The 23,431-nt window shown below is 41.2% G+C and overlaps 1 protein-coding gene across 1 annotated transcript in view; it reads right to left on the bottom strand.

Moving 5' to 3' along the window:
• Nucleotides 1–23,431, bottom strand: part of TENM2 (teneurin transmembrane protein 2) — a 1,153,031-nt gene that overhangs the window by 78,497 nt on the left and 1,051,103 nt on the right. The window contains 4 exon segments of the mRNA XM_039247655.1: nt 7,578–7,845; nt 8,619–8,880; nt 11,961–12,080; nt 16,314–16,524. Coding sequence (XP_039103586.1) covers nt 7,578–7,845; nt 8,619–8,880; nt 11,961–12,080; nt 16,314–16,524 — 861 coding nt within the window.

Here is a 23,431-nt window from a genome sequence, read left to right as displayed (position 1 = left end):
GAATGGATCAAGAAGATGTGGTTTATCTATACGATGGAATACTACATGGCATTGAGAAAGAATGAAATCTGGCCATGTGTAGCAACGTGGATGGACCTTGAGGGTGTTATGCTGAGTGAAATAAGTCAGGCAGAGAAGGACAGCTACCATATGTTTGCACATATAGGTGGATTAGAAGGAACTTAGTGGAGGACCGTGGGGGAGGAGAAGAGGGGAAAAATAGTTGGGGAGAAGGAGGGAGGCAAACCATGAAAGACTCCTGAATGTTGAGAACAAACTGAGGACTGATGGGAGTAGGGGGGGGAGGGGGATGATGGGCATGGAGGAGGACACTTGTGGCGATGAGCACTGGGTGTTATATGGAAACCAACTTGACAATAAACTATTAAAAAACACAAAAGACATAGGGTAGCAGAATGGATAAAAAAAACAAAATCCATCTATCTGCTGTCTACAAGAGACTCCTTTTAGACATGAGGACACCTTCAGATTGAAAGTAAGGGGATGGAGAAATATCTGTCATGTTACTGGAAGTCAAAAGAAAGCTGGAGTGGCTATACTTATATCAGACAAACTGGACTTTAAAGTAAAGGCAGTAACAAGGGATGAAGAAAGGCATTATATAATAATTACAGGGTCTATCCATCAGGAAGCTAACAATTATAAATGTCTACGCACTGAATATGGGAGCACCCAAGTACATAAAAACAATCACAAACAGAATCAATCTTATGGACAAGAATGTGCTAATAGTAGGGGACTTTAATACTCCACTTACAGCAATGGATAGATAAACTAGACAGAAAATCACTAAAGACACAATGGACTTGAATGACACATTGGACCAGATGGATTTGACAGATATATTTAGAACTCTACATCCTGAGGCCATGGAATTCACTTTCTTCTCAAGTACACACAGCACATTCACCAAGATAGATCACACACTGGGACATAAAGCAGCCCTCAATAAGTATAAAAGAACTGAGTTCATACCTAGCACACTTTCAAGTCACAATGCTATGAAACTTGAAATCAACCACAGGAAAAAGTCTGGAAAACTTCCAAAAACATGGAGGTTAAGGAACACTCCATTAAAGAACGAATGGGTCAATTAGGCAATTAGAGAAGAAATTTAAAAATATATGGAAACAAATGAAAAAGAAAATACAACAATTCAAACTCTATGGGATATGGCAAAGGCAGTCCTAAGAGGAAAATACATTGCACTCCAGGCCTATTTTAAGAAATTAGAAAAAGTGCAAGTACAAAATCTAACAGCTCACCTAAAGGAACTAGAGGCAGAGCAACAAGAGCACCCCAAACCCAGTAGGAGAAGAGAAATCATAAAAATCAGGGCAGAAATAAACAATATAGAATCCAAAAAAACAGTTGAACAGATCAACAAAATCAAGAGTTGGTTTTTTGAAAAAGTAAACAAAATTGACAAACCTCTAGCCAGGCTTCTCAAAAAGAAAAAAGAGAGAGCACCCAAATAGACAAAATCATGAATGAAAATGGACTTATTACAATAAATCCCTCAGAAATACAAGCAATTATCAGGGAATACTATGAAAAATTGTATGCCAACAAATTGGACAACTTAGAAGAAATGGACAAATTCCTAAATACACACACACACTACCAAAATTCACACGGGAAGAGATAGAAAATCTAAGCAGACTCATAACTAGTGAAGAAATTGAACCAGTTATCAAAAATCTCCCAACAAATAAGAGCCCTGGGCCAGATAGCTTCCCTGGGGAATTCTACCAGATATTGAAATCAGAGTTAATACCCATTCTTCTCAAGCTATTCCAAAAAATAGAAATGGAAGGAAAACTTCTGGACTCATTCTACGAAGCATCACTTTGATTCCCAAGCCAGACAGAGATCCAGCAAAAAAAGAGAACTACAGGCCAATATCCTTGATGAATATGGATGCAAATATCCTCAACAAGATACTTGCAAATCGAATGCAACGGCACATAAGAAGATTCATCCACCATGATCAAGTGGGATTCATTCCTGGGTTACAGGGCTGGTTCAATATTTGCAAATCAATCAATGTGATGCATCATATTAACAAAAGATAAAAATCATATGATCCTGTCAATAGATGCAGAAAAAGCATTTGACAAGATATAGCATCACTTCTTAATAAAGACTCTCGAGAAAGTCAGGATAGAAGGAACTTAGTTAAACACCATTAAACATTTATGAGAAGCCCTCAAGCTAACATCATCCTCAATGGGGAAAAACTGAGAGCTTTCCCCCTGAAATCAGGAACATAACAGGGATGTCCACTCTCACTGTGTTGTTTAACACAGTGTTGGAAGTCCTGGCATCAGCCATCAGACAACAAAAGGAAATAAAAGGCATCAGAATTGGCAAAGAAGTCAAATTGGCAAGAAGTCATTTAGCAGATGACATGATACTCTACATCGAAAACCCGACAGACTCCACCAGAAGCCTACTAGAACTGATCCATGAATTCAGCAAAGTTGCAGGATACAAAATCAACGTACAGAAATCAGTTGCATTTTTATACACCAACAATGAAGCAACAGAAAGAGAAATCAAGAAACTGACCCCATTCACAATTACACACAAAAAAACCATAAAATACCTAGGAATAAACCTAACCAAAGATATAGGAGATCTGTATGATGAAAACTATAGAAAACTTATGAAGAAAATTGAAGAAGACACAAAGAGATGGAAAAACATTCCATGCTCATGGATTAGAAGAATAAATATTGTTAAAATGTCATTACTACCAAAAGCAATCTGCACATACAATGTAATCTGATTCAAAACTGCATCGGCATTCTTCTCAAAGCTAGAACAAACTATCCTAAAATTTGTATGGACCCCGAATAGCCAAAGTAATATTGAAGAAGAAAACCAAAATCGGAGGCATCACCATCCCAGACTTTAGCCTCTACTACAAAGCTGTCATCAAGACAGTATGGTATTGGCACAAAAACAGACACATAGACCAATGGAATAGAATCGAGAACTCAGAATTAGACCAACAAATGTATGGCCAACTAATCTTTGGCAAAGTGGGAGGGAATATCCAATGGAAAAAAGACAGCATCTATAACAGATGGTGCTGGGAAACTGGACAGCAACACGCAGAAGAATGAAACTAGATCATTTTCTCACACCATACACAAAAATAAACACAAAATGGATAAAGGATCTGAATGTGACAGGAAACCATCAAAATCCTAGAGGAGAAAGAAACAACCTCCTTGACCTCAACCACAGCAATTTCTTACTTGACACATCCCCAAAGTCAAGAGAATCATGAACAAAAATGAACTACTGGGACCTCATCAAGATTAAAAGCTTCTGCACAGCAAAGGAAACAATAAGTAAAACTAATAGGCAACTGACGGAATGGGAAAAGACAGTTGCAAATGACATATCAGATAAAGGGGTAGTATCCAAAATCTATAAAGAACTCACCAAATTCCACACCCAAAAAACAAATAATCCAGTGAAGAAATGGGCAGAAGACATGAACAGACACTTCTCCAAAGAGGACTTCCAGCTGGCCGACAGACAAATGAAATGATGCTCAGTGTCCCTCATCATTAGGGAAATGCAAATCAAAACCACACTGAGATACCACCTCATGCTGGTCAGAGTGGCTAAAATGAACAAATCAGGAGACTATAGATGCTGGCGAGGATGTGGAGAAATGGGCACCCTCCTACACTGTTGGTGGGAATGTAAACTGGTGTAGCCCCTCTGGAAAACAGTGTGGAGTTTCCTCAAAAAATTAACAGTAGAACTCCCCTATGACCCAACTTGACAATAAACTATTTAAAAATAAAACAGACACAGGTCAATAGAACAAAATAGAGAGTCCAGAAATAAACCCATACATACATGGCCAATTAATTTAAACCACAGGAGCCAAGAATACACAATGGGGAAAAGACAGTCCCCTCAATAAATGGTGCTGGGAAAACTGGACAGCCACATGACAAATAATGAAACTGGATCACCATCTTACACCATACCCAAAAATTAATGCAAAATGGATTAAAGACTTGAATGTAAGACTTAAAACCATAAAGCTCCTAGAAGAAAACATAGGGGGTAATCTTCTTGACATTGGTCTTAGCAATAATTTTTTGATTTGACACCAAAAGCACAGCCAACAAAAGCCAAAATGAACAAGTGGGACTGCATCAAATTGAAATGCTTCTATTATGGAGTGCCTGGGCGGCTCTGTCGGTTGAATGACCACCTTTGGGTCAGGTCATGATCTCACAGTTTGTGGGTTTAAGCCCTGCACTGGACCCTGTGGTGACAGTTCAGAGCCTGGAGCCTGCTTCAGATTCTGTGTCTTCTTCTCTCTCACCCCATTCCCCACTCACACTCTGTCCGTCTCTCTCTCAAAAATAAACAAACATTGAAAAAAATTTTTTAAAATTTAAAATGCTTCTGTGCAACAAAGGAAACCATCGACAAAATGAAAAGGCAACCTACAGAATAGGAAAAAAAATAGTTGCAAACCATATAACTGATAAGGGTTTAATATCTAAAATATGCAAAGAACTCATACAACTCTATAGCAAGAAGGCAAACGATCCAATGAAAAAATGAGCAGAGGTTCTGAATAGACATTTTTCCAAAGAAGACATACAGAAGGCCAAGACGTTCATGAAAAGATGCTCAACATCATTAATCATCAGGGAAATGCAAACCAAAACCACAATGAGATACGACCTCATATGTGTCTGAAAGGCTATTATCAAAAAGATAGGAAATAACAAGTATTGGTGGAGATGTGGAGTAAAGGCAACACTTGTGCACTGCTGGTAGGAATGTAAATTGGTACAGCCACTATGGAACAAAGCATGGAGGTTCTTCAAAAAAAAAAAACCAAAAACCAACAAACAAACTACAAACAGAACCACATGACCCAGCAATTTCACTTCTGGGTATCTATCCAAAGAAAACGAAAAGACAAACTCAAAAAGATATCTGTACCCCATGTACATTGCAGCATTATTTACAATGGCTAAGATACAGAAATAGTCTAAGTGCCCATTAATGGCTGAATGGATAAAGAAGATGTGTGTGTGTGTGCCTGTGAGTGCGCGTGCATGTGTGTAGTATTATTCAGCCACAGAAAAGAGTGAAATTTTGCCATTTGTGACAACATGGATGGATCTTGAAGGCATTACGTTAAGTTAGATAAATTAGAGAAAAGACAGATACTGTATGATTTCACTTCAATGTAGAATCTTCTAAAAAAATAAAACAAAGCTCATAGGTGTAGAATCAGATTTTAGTTGTTGCTGGAGGTACCGGGTGGGAGGTGAAAGAAATGAGTGAAGGGGGTCAAAGGTACAAACTTCCAGTCATAAAATAAACAAGTATCGGGAATATAATGTGTGACATGGTGACCATAGTTAATAATACTGTATTGCATATTGTAAGTTGTTAAGAGAGATCTTAAAAGTTCTCAGCACAAGAAAAAAAATTGTAACAATGTGTGTGGCAGATGTTAACTAGACTTGTGGTGATGCTTGCACACTATATATACCAATATGGACTCCTGTTATACACCTGAAACTGATATTATGTTGCATGTCAATTATACCTCAATAAAAAAATTAAAGTTTATATTAATAAAAATATCAAACCTGAACCTGAAAAAGCCTCGAGTTTCAACTCTCAGTTTACAAGAGATAATAGAACAAATGAAGATGTTAAACAGCCACAGGGGTGCAATCAGAAAATAAACTAGACTATGGGAAATTCTACAGGCAAACAATGCAATTTGTTCTAAATAAAATACAAAACTTAAAAAAAAGAGCTAGAAAAAAAAAAAGAGCTAGAGACAGAAGGGAAAACATAGATTAAAGAAATTTAAGAGAAATCAAAATTGCAAAAGGTGGATCTTATTGGGTTCTGACCCAAACAAAGCATTAATATTTTATAATACTCATAAGACAATTGAAATATTGAATAAGCTATTTGAAGATATTAAGAAATAATCATTTAAAATTGTGATAATTATATTGTCATGCTTTTAAAGTGTGTTTTAGAGATACATTGCGAAATATTATGGATGAGTTTATATGATATCTGAGACTTTCTTCAGAAAATCATGGGAAGCAGGGAGGAGGATGAAAAGATGGACTTGATAATGTCAGAAGCTAGATAAAGGGGGTGCGTTATAATACTGCTTCTATGTTTTGATGTTGGATATTATTATTATTATTTTTTTAATGTTTTATTTATTTCTAGGAGAGAGAGAGACAGCGTGAGCAGGGAAGAGTCAGAGAGAGAGGGAGTCACAGACTGAAACAGGGTCCAGGCTCTGAGCTGGCTGTCTGCACAGAGCCCGACGCGGGGCCCGAACCCACGAATTGTGAGATCATGACCTAAGCGAAAGTCGGACGCTTAACCCACTAAGCCACCCAGGCGCCCCTGGATATTATTTTGATATTGGTAAAGACTGGTATAATATTTGATTAGCCACCTTATATTAAATGCACTACTTACTTCAATAACATTACTATCTTTTATTAAGTTAATAATAACTTGCTGATGAAGCAGACTACTAGGGCCACACTCTGAGCACGTGTAAATTGCTAGGTACATGACGTTAGGCAGCTTACGTACCCTCTCCCTCCTGTCCTATTGCACAATGGGGGTTGTGAGAGTGCCTCCTCTGTGAAGTTATTGACAGGCTACCCCAGACAAAGTAGTTTAGCTCAGTGCTCTGCACAAAAGGAGTGTCTGACAAACAATGGCTGCCAACTATCATGAAAATTTCTAAGTTTGCCGGTTTCTTATTTTGGTAACTTATTATAGTTCTTGGAAATAGCAAGCCTAATAGTGAAGAAAATACAGGATTCTAGATTTTAATTAATCTCATCCAGCTTTCCACAAGTAGGAAAAGACACTGGGTAGGTTGATATTAATACATAGCTGACAACTTTTCAGTGATTGATAAACCAACAGACCCTTCTCTTATGGTAGTCTTCCATCAGTGGGCAGTTGTGTGATTCCCTCAAAGGTACAGCCTGAAACACAGCATGTGGCTTTCACATCCCTTTCATTTTCTGTTTCTCCTGATGCATCCTGGGAACATGATCTAGCCCCTGCTACTGCTTACCCCTATCTTGAATATTCTCCTTGCTCATACATTCCAGCCACACTGCCCTTCTCTTTGTCATTCAAACACACGTTAGTCTTCTCACTCTTTCTACCAGAAAAATAATGCCTCTGGTGGAGTATCACCTGCCAAGAAGCCTTCCCTGAATGCCCACCCACAGTTGCTCCTCCTTCCTGATAAATTAACTTATTTTTACTTTCATATTAGCACTTATCATTGCTTGATATTTTCTTGTCCAGTCTGTTTATTATCTTGATCCCTCACTAGTACAGAAGGTCTGTGAAATAGGACTCTTGTCTGTATTACTGACCAATGCATTCTTATCTACTGGGATAGTGCTTGGCACATACTAAGGACTCAATATTGATTGAATTAATGCATGACTAAATCCAAGGATCAATAAGGAGTTGAAACCGGAACATACCAACAGCATCAGAGAGTCCGTATACCCTTTGGCCATATGCATCTGTCTTATCCCAGATGAAGGTGTAGGCCAGGTTGGGAGAGGCCTGGAATGACTTCTGGAAGAGGTGCCCCTCTACAGCTACCATCAGATGAACCTTGATAAGGTTCAGAGGCACGGTGGACTGGGTCATGGTGATCTTCAACAGAGACTTATAGCCTGCGGTCCTGGAGCTCAGGTAGCGAAGCTTCACATTGGAACCAGGGAGCTCAATTTCCTCATGAAGAACCTGGAGAGGAAACACAGGGTGGATATGAGACATGTTGCATCCAGTGACCCCTGGGCAGCAGGCTGCTTGCAACCCCGAGGCTGCCTGTCTGTTGCTGCTCTCACAAAGCATCATGCCTTATGTGGGGTGCAAGAACCACTTCCCCCAACTGAGAGAAAAAAAGCCACCAAAACTTTATCCTACACCATGGAGCCAAGGGGCTGAGGTTATGATTTTTGGATTAATAATTATTCCTGGTCACTGTTGTGTTTCTTTTTAAAAACCACACTGTTGGCAAAAGATGTAAATAAGAACAGCAGGCTTTATTGCTAGCTGCATGTAAGGAGGCCACAAGAGGCTGTAATTATATGAACCTGCAACTTCCAGTGACAATTGGTATAAAGCAACAGGGAGGCAATAATGTAATATGCCCTCTGTCCTAACACTGATGTAGATCATTAAAGTGCCTCTTATCATGTATCTCTGTGACTAACAGAAATAAAAAGCAATTTGCAGGTGGGTTGCACATATGTATATTGTTTTTTATTTTATTAAAAGCTCTGTTGACTGCCAAAGTCTTGAACGACTATCTGGAAACATCTGGAAGGTACAGGAGAGATTCAGTTTTCTCTCCAGTGGCCATAAATTCTATTGTGTTCCTAGTTTTTGTCTCTCTTTCTTAATATTAGTTTCTGGCCCACCCAGAGAGTGAGGTATGGTGAGAGGAATTTGGCCAGCCAGTTTGGGTTAGGGTAGGATTTGAAGAGACCTACCCTAGCACTTGCCATTCCTACCTGAGTCTCAGGCACGATGGGATTCTGCCCAGGGGCGGCACTGAAGAAAGTGGACAGTGGGGAGGAGATGATTATTGGATCTGGTCGGACAAAGCCACTGAGGTCACAGCTGGGGATGGAGTTCTCCTCGGTCTTCATCACCAGGGTGTCCATGGCGTAAAAGCTATTCCAAGGCAGCCACACGGTGCGCTCCTGGCTCATGAATGGGGCTCGCTCGAAGTGCAGGGTCAAAGAGGCACCCCCGTTGGCAATCAGGTCAAACCTGGAGAGAGCAAGTGGGCTCTTAGGAATGAAGTTAGCTTTAGATTAGGCAGTGGTTCTGAACTCTGCACCTGAAGGCAGTGGGAGGGGCAGAGCACGCAAGAGAAGAAAGTGGGCTTTGAAGGCAGATGGTTTGAGTTAAAATGCAATCTCTATCACTGACTAGTTGTGTGTCTGTGTGCAAGTTATCAACCGTCTCTGAGCCCCAGTGTCTTCATCTGTGAACTGGGAGTAATTGTACCAACTTCACAGTTTGGTTGAGAGAATGAAATGTGATGAGTGCAGAGTGGGGGTCAGCAAACTAAGCCCACAGCTAAATCCAGCCCACCACCTGTTTTGGCAAACAAAAGTTTCATTGGAGTAGAGCCACACCGATTTGTTTACTTATCCTCTCCAGCTGATTTTGTGCTACAAAGGCAGAGCTGAGTAGTTGTAACAGAAACCATATGGCATGCAAAGCCTAAAATATTTACTATCTGGCCCTTTACAGAAAATGTTTCCTTGCCCCTGTAGTAAAGCACTTAGCATCATGCTAGGTTAACACAAGTGTTCAATAAATAGTAGAGTTAAAATGATCAGTGCTAAGTCACGGGAGGGGCTTACCAAAGCTTTCTTCTCATCTACCTGGGCTGTTATATATATTTTTCTTTGTTTTGTAGAGGCTTAATTTTTGACATACAGTTGACATATAACATTAGATTCAGGTGTAGTACAACATAATGACTTGATATTTATATAAATTATAAAATGATGGCCTCAAGAAGTCTGGTTAACATCTCTCTCTGCACATAGTTAAAAATTTTTTTTTTTGTGCAGTGAAAAGTTTTTTTTATTCTCTTAGCAACTTTCAATATGCAATATAGTATTATTAACTATAGTCTCCATGCTGTACACTACATCCCCAGGATTTATTTATTTTATAACTGGAAGTTTATACTATTTGACCCCTTCATCCATTTTGCCCTGTCTCTATTTTTTAAAGTTTATTTATTTTGAGAGAGAAGGGGAGAGAGAATCACAAGCAGGCTCCCCGCTGTCAGTGCAGAGCCGCACGTGGGGCTTGATCTCAAGAACCATAAGATCATGACCCAGCTGAAATTCAGAGTCAGATGCTTAACCTGAGCCACCCAGGCAGCCCTTTGATAATTGTCTTTAAACCTTATTCCCATTTGTTCTTCAAGAGCTGGACAAAGGTGTATTACTAGTAAGGTAAAATAAAGGTAGTTCTTTCCCAATTAACCAAAAAGAAGGAGGTTAATGGAGAGAAGTCTCCCAATTTAAGTTTTATTCCTCCACAAAGATGTTGACTCTTTGAGGGCAGTGGTGCTTCTACTCACATTAGAATTCCCAGTAGTTAACAGAGCTCCCAGATCATAGAAAAACTCAGTGCAAATATACAGACCCATTGGCTTCACCCAATTTGGATAATACTTTTGGTGGTTTTTGTTTTTGTTTGTTTACCTTTGTTTACTTTGGTGTTTTTTAACAGACAGAAATCAATAAGCAAGGAGTATATGAATATTAAGGTGAATATCAAAGCATGTATGGCACAGCAATTTATTACATGAACTTGTTTTTCTATTTTGGGGCATGCATACTGCTGGGGACAGTTTTGTGTTGGATACAGAAGAGAGTCAAATGTTTTGAAGTGAAATTGATATGAAAGAACCAAATCATCAATGTCTGTGGCACACGCCACTGTACGACAGATTGTGTGATTCCTCCGAGCATTCCCAAATACATCCTGTTACTTCCAGGGCTTTGCAACCTGAACAAGCTGAAGAAATCACCGATCCTGAAGGTTGGATAGATGATATGGGAAATGGGTCTGGGCCGTAACTAGTCAGGAAGCAGCTCAGAGGGATGGGGCAGCATAAGGTAAGGACAGGCAGCAGGCCAAGGACTCAGAAATGTCCTCTGTGTTGTTATAAGACTTTGCAGAGTGGGAACGCTGGATTCTAAGAATGATCAGGGCTGAGGTAGTTATACATGTTACATATTCATAGTCCTAGTGTTTAAAAATAATTAGATTTGGCTGCAGAAATATATGAGATATCAGAAAGTTTTTGAATGCTGAGATTTTGATGGAAATCATCAGATGTCTTCTTTGGGTTTCAGAGGTGGGAATATGAGAATAGAGTTATTGTGGGCTGGTAAATTTTGAAACTATCAGAAAGGCTACCCTAGGGCATTAGAAAGTAAGGCCTGACTCTTACTAGAGAAAGGCAAGACTCATCGTTCATACCTACATGCTATGTCCATGATTTTGCAGACTGCAGTTTTATGGAAAAAGTGTTGCATCAGATTTAAAACAACTGTCTTTTACATTTGGAATAGAATGCAAAAGTTTGTGGGGGGTTTTTTTCTGGTGGCTTTTTTTTTTTTTTTTTTTTGCCCAGGGTAGCTGAGTGATTTTCCCATCCCCTAGATTTCTTTTCTTCTTCTTCTTCTTTAAATTGCAACTCCATGCCCAGTGGATTAAGGAAATAACATAGCTTTCATCTTGGTGGGGGCTGCACGGATACATGTTTCCAATCAGAAGATAATAGGAAAAGGTTGCCTCCTTCACACAGCAGGGTGACAGCTAAATGTACTTAATTAGACTTCTCTGATTACATCCCACCCCCTCAAAACAGGCACGAAAACAACACAGCTCCTAAAGCCACAGATGAAAGCAGAAGGGGTTCACCACAGGACACTATGTCATGTAGATGCTTGTCACCCTGCACTGCCTTTGATTTAAAATAGGAGAATTTCCAAGAGCCACTTTTGCCTTTTTCTTTCTAGAATCTGTCCTCCCCTAGCTGCAACCCCAACACATGTACATACACAGAAAAGTATTTACCTGACATGGAAAAAGGGAGAATGATGGTTATTGGCAGCCTTGGACAGGCTGGCCCTTCTATTTGTTTTTCATTTATTAGATACTATACCACAAAGCAAAAAATGAATATGAGGGAGATCCTCACTGGGGGTCTGGCCATCCACAAGGGAAGCCATGTGGCTCCAAGCCAATAGAACCATCTGTCTTTTGCCTGCACCCTCAGTCCTGAGTAGGTAGAACCCCACAAAGATACTTACGTGCCATCTTGGCGGGTGATGGTATAGCCGTATTTTGGGTACTTGACAAAAGACACATTCACACCAACCAGAGGAGTCCCATCTGTAGTTACTACTTGGCCTCGAATGAGAGAAACCAAGCTGAGAGAAAAAGAAACACAAGTCTTTAGCTGCACACAGGAGAATAAGATAAGGGTGCATGTCAAGTTCTCCTTCCATATTGCCACTGTCTCTACCCATCCTCATCTGGTCATTAAGGTAAGAAGACTCTCAACATTAATCTCTGGATTCACATGATCACACCTCATTGAGAGGTCTTAACACTTGCTTTCCTTGAGGAACAGAGCTGATGACATGTTGGAGTGAAATCCATGGGCAGCATCTCCAGTCACTTGGCTGGGCGATGGAGTCTCCTGTGCACATTCCCTCTACCCTTGGCCTTGCTCCATTTCTTGACATCATTTGGCTTTTGTTTGGCCCAAGCTTCAGACTGTCCTCATCACTTGCACTTGTGCCTTAGTCTGGCACAGAGAGTATTATACTCGGGTGAGAGCTTCCCCATCTGGCTACTCATTTCCTTTCTGGGTATTGGAGAAAGGCAATGTTACTCTTCTCCTCCAGGCTGGGATGTCAGAGGGAATGAAGAGAAGCACACAGAGGTATTTTTTTTTATGAGGCTGGGACATATACATACATTATTTTTTGCTGCCCTTTAAGAGCAAAATTTCTCACAATCCATGACAGCCTGAGGAAAAGAGAATATTGGAGCTTTATGTTTTTTTTTCTGGTAGAACTATCCTGGGTTCTGAATTCCATGTAACTATATTTCTCTTATATCAAATTTCTGCTATTTTGGTGGGGCAGGGGTAGGGGTGGTTGAAATTCCACTCAACTTTTTTTCCACTGTCAGAGAAAGCTCTGCTGTCTCCAGATCATAGTAACTAGAACTTTTGCCAGTATCAATGAGCAACTTCTGGGAAATCCTCTAAAGCAATAGAGATGCCACTACGGTTCTCTCAAAATCCACACAGGGAGAATACACATGCCTCCTCTTACCTAAGTTTTCTTGACTTCATAGAGAAATGGGTTAATGAGAACTTCCATTTTTGCACTTAGCCTCCAGCCTTCTAGGCAGGTCTGCAGCTATATTGTTAGCCTTCAAGCCACTGGGAAATTTGACAAAGGCAGAGAGGTTCTCAGGTTTCCAGGTTCCTGGACACACTCCCAATTTCTGGACTAGGTAATCAAGCTGACCTGTTCTTTGCCAGAATCTTGTCCAAGTCTGCTCGAGTTTTGGAATGCGCTTACTTCTGCTATCTCAGGTGGGATGCAGGGATGGAAGGATGCTTTCTCCAGGCACTGCTCTTTTTATTAGCAATACCCCCCGCCCCCAGCTGTTCAACTCCAACCCTTTGATAATCTCAGGAGGGTTTAGACTGTTCCACTGACAGCTCTAATTGTCTGCTACTGGCTGCCTGACAAATGCATCCCATTTTTAGCTGGTTCCAACCATAATGCCAGAGCCTTTTGAAAGTGGAAAACTAAATTATGAAAATAATTCTTTTGTTCAATTCCATTTCCTTATCTTAGTGCAGACTAAGATTTCTTTCATGCCTTCCAAGACGACTTTAAAATCGATGTATGTTGATGACCACAAGGTACAAAGTGTTTCTGATCAGAAAACAAAGCTGGGAGTACATCTCACAGTGGGTTTTCCCCCCTCCTTTTTTATACAACTGTTATTTCTATTAAATCATTCCTATAGTATAAGACTTTGCATAGCACCACAGGAATAAAAGGGGCCTGGTTGCCTAGGCTTCCTACTCTCTATTTTTCTAATTCCTCATTGTTGCTGGCTTCATATCGTTTCTAGGCAGACAATTCACAGAAAAGACTAAGCTAAGACATGCTATCAGTTCATTTCTATTTATGATTATTGATGTGTAACAATTATCACATTATCTAGATAGTGAGATCTGCTCTATAAATTATAGTGGTGGAGTCAAGACATTTTAGTTATTTTTGTATGCCATTATCTCAGGGAAACGCCTCCTTAGAAGTCTTGAGTTAACTTCTTTTTTACTCCTAGCCTTCTCCTTCATTTTTTTTTTTTTCTTGTTAGAGGATAATGCACTAAAATTTACAGACTTGGTGAACTTCAACCTATGTCTTGGAGTAATATTTTCTATTTCTGAATTATGTATCTATACCGACATGCTGGAGTGTGGGCTCATTTGGGTGGTGCTATTTATTACTACTTTGAAAGCTTCAGAGAAACTTTTTCTAAAGCAAGTTTCTTTTGCCCAGATCCCCGGGGCTGCTATGATCCACCAATACTCTGGAATCCTTGCCTCTCCTGCATCGTGGCTATAGCTCAAGGTACATTCTGGAAGTGACAGCTTTGGTGAGGAGGATAAGATTGAATTTTAAGGGACAAAGAGGAGGATATCAGGAAATTACTGGATTTAGGGTAGAAAAAGTGAAATGTTAATAGGAAGCTGAACAGAACATGGGCCTTGGGAAGAAGCATTTACAGTACAAGGAAACTGTATGCAAACTATAGTGAAATGCTTATGGCCTCATGCAAGGGCCATTCAGGACTCTTGAGCAACTGGAATTATGTTCATAATTAAAGGGAGACATACCTATAGAATCCCTGTCCCAAAACTAGGATTTAATAAGCAAATACTTTTTTGATCAGACATTTGTGGTTTCTTCTATTTTTGAGGGGCTCCAGTATTAAGGTAATAATATAAACTGTGTGAGTATATTCTACAATTTTATCAATCAAGAAAATGAAGTTTATGAGATTAAATAACTTGCCTAATGTGACACAGCTAGAGGGGTGTCAGGGTTGAAATAGAAGAGGACTGAGATGATTTTTTTCTTTTCTATTTTTAGTAAAACCAGAACAGAGAGAGGCTAAAATTGCTGCCCCATCGTGAACTTGTTAAGAGCCCTCATATTCAAAGAGCTGTCAGGAATTGGGACTGCACAACTTCTCAGAGAGTTCCAAGGGGTTGTAGAATTAATTAGCCTCACCACTATCCCCTACCTCCCCATCCCACCTTTGCCAGGCTCTCCCAGGGAGAAGCAGAGTCTGAGTCATGGCCTGACGATGCTTCCTCCCCAACATCTAATGTGGGGGGCATTAAGAGAATCATTTATAAAGCTAGGGGCTCCTGTAAGAAGTGAGAGCAGGTATTTTCTTTGCTGGCTGGAAGGCTGCGTGGGCAGCATACTTCCTGAGTTGCTTCTGGGCCTTCCCAGAACTAAGTGAGGATAAAGAGAACTAAGAGTAGGCTGGCATGAGAAAGTTGGTTAACAGGGTGAGGAGACCAGGAGTGCCCCGCTCAAGTTCAAGGTTCCTAGAGGTTTAATGAAACCAGTAATTCTTACTTCCCCACAGAAAGGAGCATAGAAATGAGACAGATATCCCCAAGGAGACCACGCCTGCCATCTTAACATCTTCAAATACTATCGACATCTGGATCCAGACTCACCAAGAGTGAGATCTGTGATATGCAGGCAGACCATAAGAAGCACCCTGCCTCTCCTATCCTTTCTCTCACCTCCAGAATCAGAAACAGTGCCTAGGAGGGGAAGAGGATGGGAGGTCTCAAAGCCAACTCTTTTTCTTGCTCTCTTATCTGGGTGTACAGTTCTAACTTGTCTCGGGAGGAAGGAAAGGGTCAAGCTAACTATAAAACAAATCTAGAATTTGCCCCTAGAATATTCAAATTAGTAAGTGAGAGCAAAAGAAAACACAGGAGAAACTCCATCATTTTGGAAAGAGGGATAAAATGCCCCATCATGACATCTTGCCCAAAGTAGGCAGTTAGCAGATGCAATTGATGGGGCTGCTGTGCGGATTAGAGATGGTCTATATAAAGTCTCTGGCTCATAAGTGCTCAATAAATTCTAGCCACTGGCATTATCTTGGCTCTAAGGTGCCAGAAATGATAAGCTGTGTTATTAAGTTAATAATTGCTTTAAAAAATACTCTGTTGAATGAAGTATTTCAGTGATGATCAAACAAAAGCCACTATCAGAGGTATTTTATAAACAGTGATAAAATAATAATAACGTTCTAAAATAATAGATTATAAAAATGATCTAAAAACCAGACAATCAACAGGAGTCTCCGGCAGGTTCTGGGTTGAAGGTGGCCAAATCCTGTAGATAGATGAGGACTCCGCTCTGGGGCTCGACCCACAGAGAGCAAGGGGCCTTATGTGAATAAGAGCGAGGAGCTGCCCTCAACGGGTAGTTTCCAGGCCAACGGGGCTCACGGAAAAACAGGAGCACTTCTTCCTAATCTGAGAGGGAGGCAACCAGCCACCTTGGGATCTGTGTGGACAAAAGGGTGCCTACCTGCTATTGAAGGGGTTGTCTCCAGGAATGATGTGGGTGCTGTCTTTGCCTGCCAAGAGCTTGATGCGGTCATAGAAGGACTTCACGGCAGGCGAGTCTGTCTGGCCTTGCTGAATGATGTCCAGAGGGTCCCGCGACCCTCGGCAGAGCAGGCTGTTCTGACAGGCTGACTGCAGGCAGCAGTCAGGGTCCAGGCAATCCACCAGGCCATCTGGAAGGGCAGAGGGGGAGCCAGGGTCAGTGCAGTGCGCAGCACAAAGCAGCTGAGAGATTCTAACACCTTTGTCATGAACAGCATCAACCCTTCCCAAGGGCTTGAAGGGGCAGGTTTCACTGACAAGTCTAGTTTAGTCCCAGTATCTATGCACAGAAAATAAAAGACTGAAAGGAAATAATCGAAAATGTGGACAAATGATTATCCCCAGCTGGTAGATTAGTGTGTTTCTCTCCTTTTTCTTTATTATACTTTTCTAGGATTTCTACATTTTCTGTTATGAGCAAGTATATTTGAGTGGTTGGAAATAAAACCAAACACTTTGCTTTAGAATAGCACAGCACAAAAAATTACCCATAGCCAGGTCTCAGGGCCTTGTGCTAATGGGTGCACAAATCATCAAAATGCATGGGATTCCTTAAATCTCTCTCTAATGGAGAAAAATGTTCCATTCGTGGTTCCCATCAGACAGGGAGGGTACTGCTGACCAGTGTGAGAACTGGGTGGGGTGAGTTTTGCATTTTCTGGGAGATGCGGAGAAATGGCTTTGGTTCAAACACCCAGAAAGTAAGCTATCAGTTCACCCAATTGTTTCTGGTGCCACCTTGCCACACACCTGTAACACTTTGAACATCCAGATTTACTAGGTCCCTGCCCCTCCATCCCTTTCCTGGGCTGTTTCCTATCATTCATGTACTATTCAACAAACATCTGAGTGCCATCCATGTTCTGGAAATGAAACACGGTATAAAGAACAAAGAATGATGGGGTTGGTCCTTATGAAAGCTGACAATCCAGTGAGGGAAACAGATACAACTGTATCTTTTGAGACCCAGACTAAGTATGGCCACCTCTTCTAGGAAGCCTTCCTGGTGATGCCTCTGACTAGGAAATGGTATTTGTGTATCCCTCAATAACAAGTTCTCAGACAATGGTTCTGAATCAAAATCCCATGGGGAGAATCAAGGGTCTATCCCAGAGCTTCCCAGGGAGAGCCTCCAGGAGTAGGTCCTGGAATCTGCCTTTTACACAGTCTTGTCTGGTGATTCTAATGCACAGTAACTTTTAGAAATCTTTGTTAATGCTGACTTCCTTGTGCTAGAATTAATGATCTCTGTGTGCTTGCCTTCCTGTCTGGAAAATGAGCTCTTTGAAGAGAATAACAGTGTCTTATTCATTTCTACATTCATGTCTTACTTAGTACCAACCACAAAATTGGGTATTCAACAAAGATTTGTTGAATGAATAAAGGACTGTTTCCCATTCTTCACATGCATGTTAGGTTTGAGCATGGGAATGTTTAGGGTAGTGTTTTCTCCTTGGAATTCCCTATTTGAATGGATTAGTTGGCCAACACTTATTCACTCTGCCGGGAATGGACTGAACACACAGTGGAGAAGCTTGGAGAATAACTTGCTTGCACCTCCCAGATTTGATAGCAAGACACTTTGGGGCCATAATTAACATCACAGAAACATATACTCAAACCCTGGGCTGTGACTTGATAGACTCTTGTACTGGAACGCTGAATCAGAGGTCTGGCTGTGTGCTTTAAATTTACTACAATGTAATTTTTTGGCATTACTCTTTTTCATTTGGTTCTGCTAACGAAATTGAAATATGTAATTTCACCAAAGTTCCACTGTAATTTAGCAATTAATGTACAATTATTTTAATGCATTACTTTCTTTTTAGCAAACAAACAAATTAGGAGGTTGTGTGTTTTGGTTGGCTTTAAATTACTAAAACTAGCCTCTTATTTTCCACATGGGCAAATGTTGCTTCAGTGCCTCGTAACACATTTAGATTTACAGAATTTCCTAGAAATGCAGACCCAGGAGGGTGAGCAGGCTCACACACTTTAAATTTAGAGACTTTCGAAGGCAAAGCTCTGAACACCTCTGCCTGATGTGCTGGCGGAATCAGGTGCTCCCCAGAGCCTCACAAATCTCATACCAAGAAATGGGGCCAGAGAATTGTATCTCGGCAGCAGGATGGTGCTTGGGCACCATCGCAGATGTATGTTCAGATCGTATAGTGGATCCCAGAGTCTTTGGCAGGATAAAAAAAAAGAAAGAAAAAAAATGCATAGCTTTCTGCCTTTAACATCACCTTCCGTGGAATGCCTCCACTAGACAGAAGGAATCCAACACGGAATGCCTGCTTTGGATTTAAAATTATCCCACTGAGATAGGTTGGCAGTGCTTCATTCAGCAGCTGCAGAAACTTCTCAGGTGAGAAAATAAAAACATACTGTTAGTAGCACCATAGATTTCTTTAAGGCCGCTGACCACTAGAAGTTCCATCTGTCTCTGGTGGCCTTTCCCTACTGAAGGTGGCAAAATCTCCTACACCCTATCCGATTTACTGCCCCCTCCAACTAACCAGCTTGAGAACCTCATCAAGCTCAAATAATAATACAGGACAGTTTTTCTATTAAGCACTCAACACTTTTCTCCCCAACCCCTACTAGTCTGCCACTCATTCTGGACTTGCAACTTCTTCCAAAGAGTGCACCTCAAATTTCCCCACTGTTTTGTCGATTCTGGACTTTTTATTTAAGGGCCTGTCTAGCAGGAGATGTCCCATAAACACATCAGCAATCGCAGATGGCAAATGCTAAAAAAAGAAAAAAAAAAGGATAGAAATGATTTCCTCCTACATATTTACATTTAACGGCTCCAGAGATTGCGCATTTGGGGTTCTATTGGTTATTAAGTGTGAGCATACGTTATTCCTGTAATGACCTCATCATGTTGCATGATTATGGGCTGCCGCCGCCGAACACTTTCAGACGACACCGTGAACTTTAAATTGGCACTGCTATCTCCCAGTGGCCTGTCAGTCATGAGAGCTGCATCTTTATGCCAGCAAGCCCCTTGCATGGAGTCTGACATGGCAATCTTCAGTAAATTACCCTGTCACTGACAATCCTGCAGTTATCTTGCAAACAATCAAGCAGGCAATCAAACTGTTCTGAATTGCCGGTTCAGGACCCTAGAGGCTGCTGGCGTCTCTATTCAACAGGGGAGTGAGAACGGCACAGCTCTGCCGCGACATTGGCCGATTCCTTTCTTTATTTATCCACCTACTTGTTTGTCTGGTGGACTTTTACACGGTGAGAGTGGTGAAAGAGGTGTGCAGAGGCCTCAAAAAGGGCCCAATTCTGACTCAGCATTTTTGGGGAAGTGACCCAGGCCTTCCCGACCAGACCCCACAGTGGTGTCCCGCATTTGCCTAATGGGTCTTCATTTACTTTGCTCTGTGAGATGTGGCTGTGGAGAATTATCTAGGTGCTTTCCGTCAGAACACATGCTAAGTCACAGCGCTGGCTGCATTCCACATGCATATGTCATACGCTAATTGCAATGGCCATTTCAAAGAAATATGGATGTGGAAAAACTTTCTGGGAACAATATAGGAGGCATTCTTTTTATTGCTTTTGATAAAGAAAATCAGAGAGAATCTTCCATAACAGGTCTAGCAACATGAAGCAGAAATCAGGTTGATGCTAAATTGATTCCTTTGAATTAGAATTTCTAAGGTAAAAAGCCAAAAGTTCTACACAGTGTCAGAGGGAGGATCTCGGCTTCTGGAATCAGATAGATTTGGGTTTGAGGCTCATCTCTTCTAGTCCTCGGCTATGTAAGCTTAGAAAGATAACCAATCTTGCTAACCTTCAATTTCTTTGCCTTTAAAACTGAGTTATGATAATGCGTATAGCACAGGGTGATGTGATGGGGAATAAATGAATTGATATATATAATATCAGTCTGGCATAGTTTGTGTTCAATGAACTATAACCAGAAACTCTGCAAAGTTTTCAGCTTTTTCAGTTTATAAGAACCGGACATGGTGGGGCACCTGGGTGGCTCAGGTAAGTGTCTGACTTTCGCTCAGGTCATGATCTCACGGTTTGTGGGTTTGCGCCCCGCATCAGGCTTTGTGCTGACAGCTAGCTCAGAGCCTGGAGCCTGTTTCAGATTCTGTGTCTCCCTCTCTTTCTGACATTTCTCTGCTCACGTTCTGTCTCTGTCTCTCAGAAATGAAAAAAAGTTAAAAAAATTAAAAACTGGACATGGTTATAAATGAAATTAATATCCCCTATTAGAATTATTCACTGGCATTTGCTATGGGTAGGTTGAATCTTGTCAAGAATGCTATGTTTCTAAATAGCAATAAGTTAATTGACAGTACTAATAAATGCTATAGGTGGAATGAGATTTGTACATGTCTTTGATTTAAATCCTCACACAACTGCACAGAGCAGAATAATATAACCCTTAAGCTGCATAGTCTGGGTCAGGCTGTCTTGGTTTGAATCTCAGATCAGGAACTACCAATCTGCTGGCCCTGGGCTAGTAACTGCTCTGCACTTCAGTTTCCTCATGTACAAAATGAAGTGATGATAATGATGTTAGAAAGCACAGTTTGGAGGGGGCGGGGATTAAAGCAGTTATTACATATATAGTACTTAGAACAGTGCCTGGTAAAGTGAATACTCTGTTACCTGTGTGTTACACCCATTATTATGCCCTCATCCACCCTATAGAGATGGAAACTGAGGCTCAGGGTAGCTAAGTTATCCAAGTGGCTATAAAGCAGTTTTGTATAAAAACTAGGAAAAGGCAACCAGTGAGATCATTACCCTTTGTCTTCTACATTATCAGGAGAAGGTGACGTTTCTTTCCCCAAGGGATCTGAAGACAGGGCAGTGGACACCCATCAACTGGGGAAGTGTGGGTGGCGGTGAGATTTAATTACTTCTGCAGGCTTGTCTACTCCTACAGCTGGGAAAGAATCTGGCTGGTTGAAACGAGCTTCTAAAAAAAATCAACATGAGAAACAAGATACCTGGGGATTTATTCCCTGCAATGCAGGCTGCTGGGGACTACACTATTTACCTATGAGATTCAAAGCTCCCATTCAGCTGTTTACCATTGGCACAGGGTGGCACTTGCCTTCTGGGCTGGCTTCAAGTTTGCACCAGCTGTTTCCAGCCACTGTCTAGTATGCTCTGCTAGATTTGTAAAGGAGCTCCTTTAAAAGATTCAACCTCAAAGCCTTAACTGAACACTTACTAGTGAAGCTATGTTCAGGGGAGGAGGCCACGGGTTAATGGAGAGGCTGCAGAGAGCCACAGTAGATACTGGGTATTTCAGAGTTGGCTGAAACATGCACATCTTTTCTGTCTGGGGAAGGCTGCCTGAGTCTGTACATCACTCTTACAGGGAAGGGACGTCTCTAGGAATGAGAGGGTGTTTATTTCATTCATTTCACTTATTTTCCTTTTTGATCTCTGTAAACTGGACAGCTTATGGAGAATCCGGATGGAAGCATTTTGTTCAATTTTGGTGCCGTTTATTCCCCGTAGCTTGGTATGCAAGTGGTTCCCTTTATAACCTGCATGAACTCTCCAGCTTTCTTGGGTATTAAAGGCTTCAGAGAAACATCTAAATTTACTCTTCTTAGTTTCATTTTGTGACAGGGTGGCACAAATCGACTCCAACAATTCACTTCAGGTCCTGTGGGTAGCTCTGCTACTATCTGCACATAGCACCTGACGAGAACGGGTTATCGTCTCAGATTTTAAAAGTGAGCTTCACTCTTTCCAGATTGTGGTTTGATGAGCGGCATCACAAACCACCAACTGCCTTCCCTACTCATTGGACTAAGAGGCTGGTTAAAACATAGGCTTTGGGGGCTCCTGGTTGGCTTAGTCGGTTGAGCATCCGACTTTCGCTTGGGTCATGATCTTGCGGTTCGTGGGTTCGAGCCCCGCGTCAGGCTCTGTGCTGACTGCCAGCTCAGAGCCTGGAGCCTGTTTCAGAGTCTGTCACTCCCTCTCTCTCTGATCCTCCCCTTCTCACGCTGTCTCTCTCTCCTAGAAATAAATAAAACATTAAAAAAAAAACATAGGCTTTGAAGAGTATATATAGTTCTGTTTATAGCATGTTCAAGAACAGGCAAAGTTAATCAATTATGGTAGAAAGTTAGAAATCGTGGTTACCTTAATGGCGAGGTACTGGCTGGTAAGGACACCGGGGAAACTTCTGGGTATTGGAAATGTTCCAGATCTTCCCCTTATGCACCTAGCCATATAGCATGTGTATACATATTCATTTACTGAGGTGTGTATTTAAAATTATGCAATTTATGTACTTGCTAACAGACTGACTTTAGACAAGATACCAACCTGCCTGTGCTCTGTCTTCCTTATTTGCAAAGGGGGTATGATGATGATACCTCACATGAGCAGTGGGAGGACTAAGATAATCCATGCTAGGTACATAAACAGTTGTGAGCACCTAGTAACCTAGTACGTGCTTGGGAATCTTTTCTATTTCTTTTCTCCTCTTTGAGTCTTCTTGGCATCATATAGGTTTGTTTAGCATACAGAGTGGGGTACTTGCCAAGTTCTTATTTCCCCAAGGAAAATACAGGGAACTGAGGTGGTGGACCCAATAAATCCTAGGGCCATTCTTGAGATCAGTTAATGATGGAGAGGTAGATAATTTACAAAGAGTGGAGAGAAGGGGGAGGTACCAAGTTGGGGCAAGAAGGAAGAAGCCTATGCTGTTTGCTTTTTGTGATGGAAATAAAGGAGTGGTGGGGGCTGACTGGCAAAGGCCTGAAGTGTCTGAATGGCCAAGACATAAAGAGGTTCTTGAGGATTCTTTTTTGCCTTGGGAGTTATTTTCTTTTAAGGTGAGCTTTTTCAGGACAGTGTCTAAAGTGTGTGGGGTTCTTAGCAAATATTTTTTGGCCAGGCCCCTATCTACATAAACAGTTTGAGCTACCAAATTGACGTATCAGCATCATTCTGGCAGGCTGATCTCACTTGATCTTGCAAAATATTCCTCCAGCCAGCAGGAGCAATCTACTTGCCAATCTGTCCACTGGA

The sequence above is a fragment of the Hyaena hyaena genome, unplaced genomic scaffold (assembly GCF_003009895.1).
Source record: "Hyaena hyaena isolate Hyena2069 unplaced genomic scaffold, ASM300989v1 scaffold_300, whole genome shotgun sequence".
Classification (NCBI taxonomy): Eukaryota; Metazoa; Chordata; class Mammalia; order Carnivora; family Hyaenidae; genus Hyaena; species Hyaena hyaena.
This window is presented reverse-complemented; position numbering and strand designations above follow the sequence as displayed.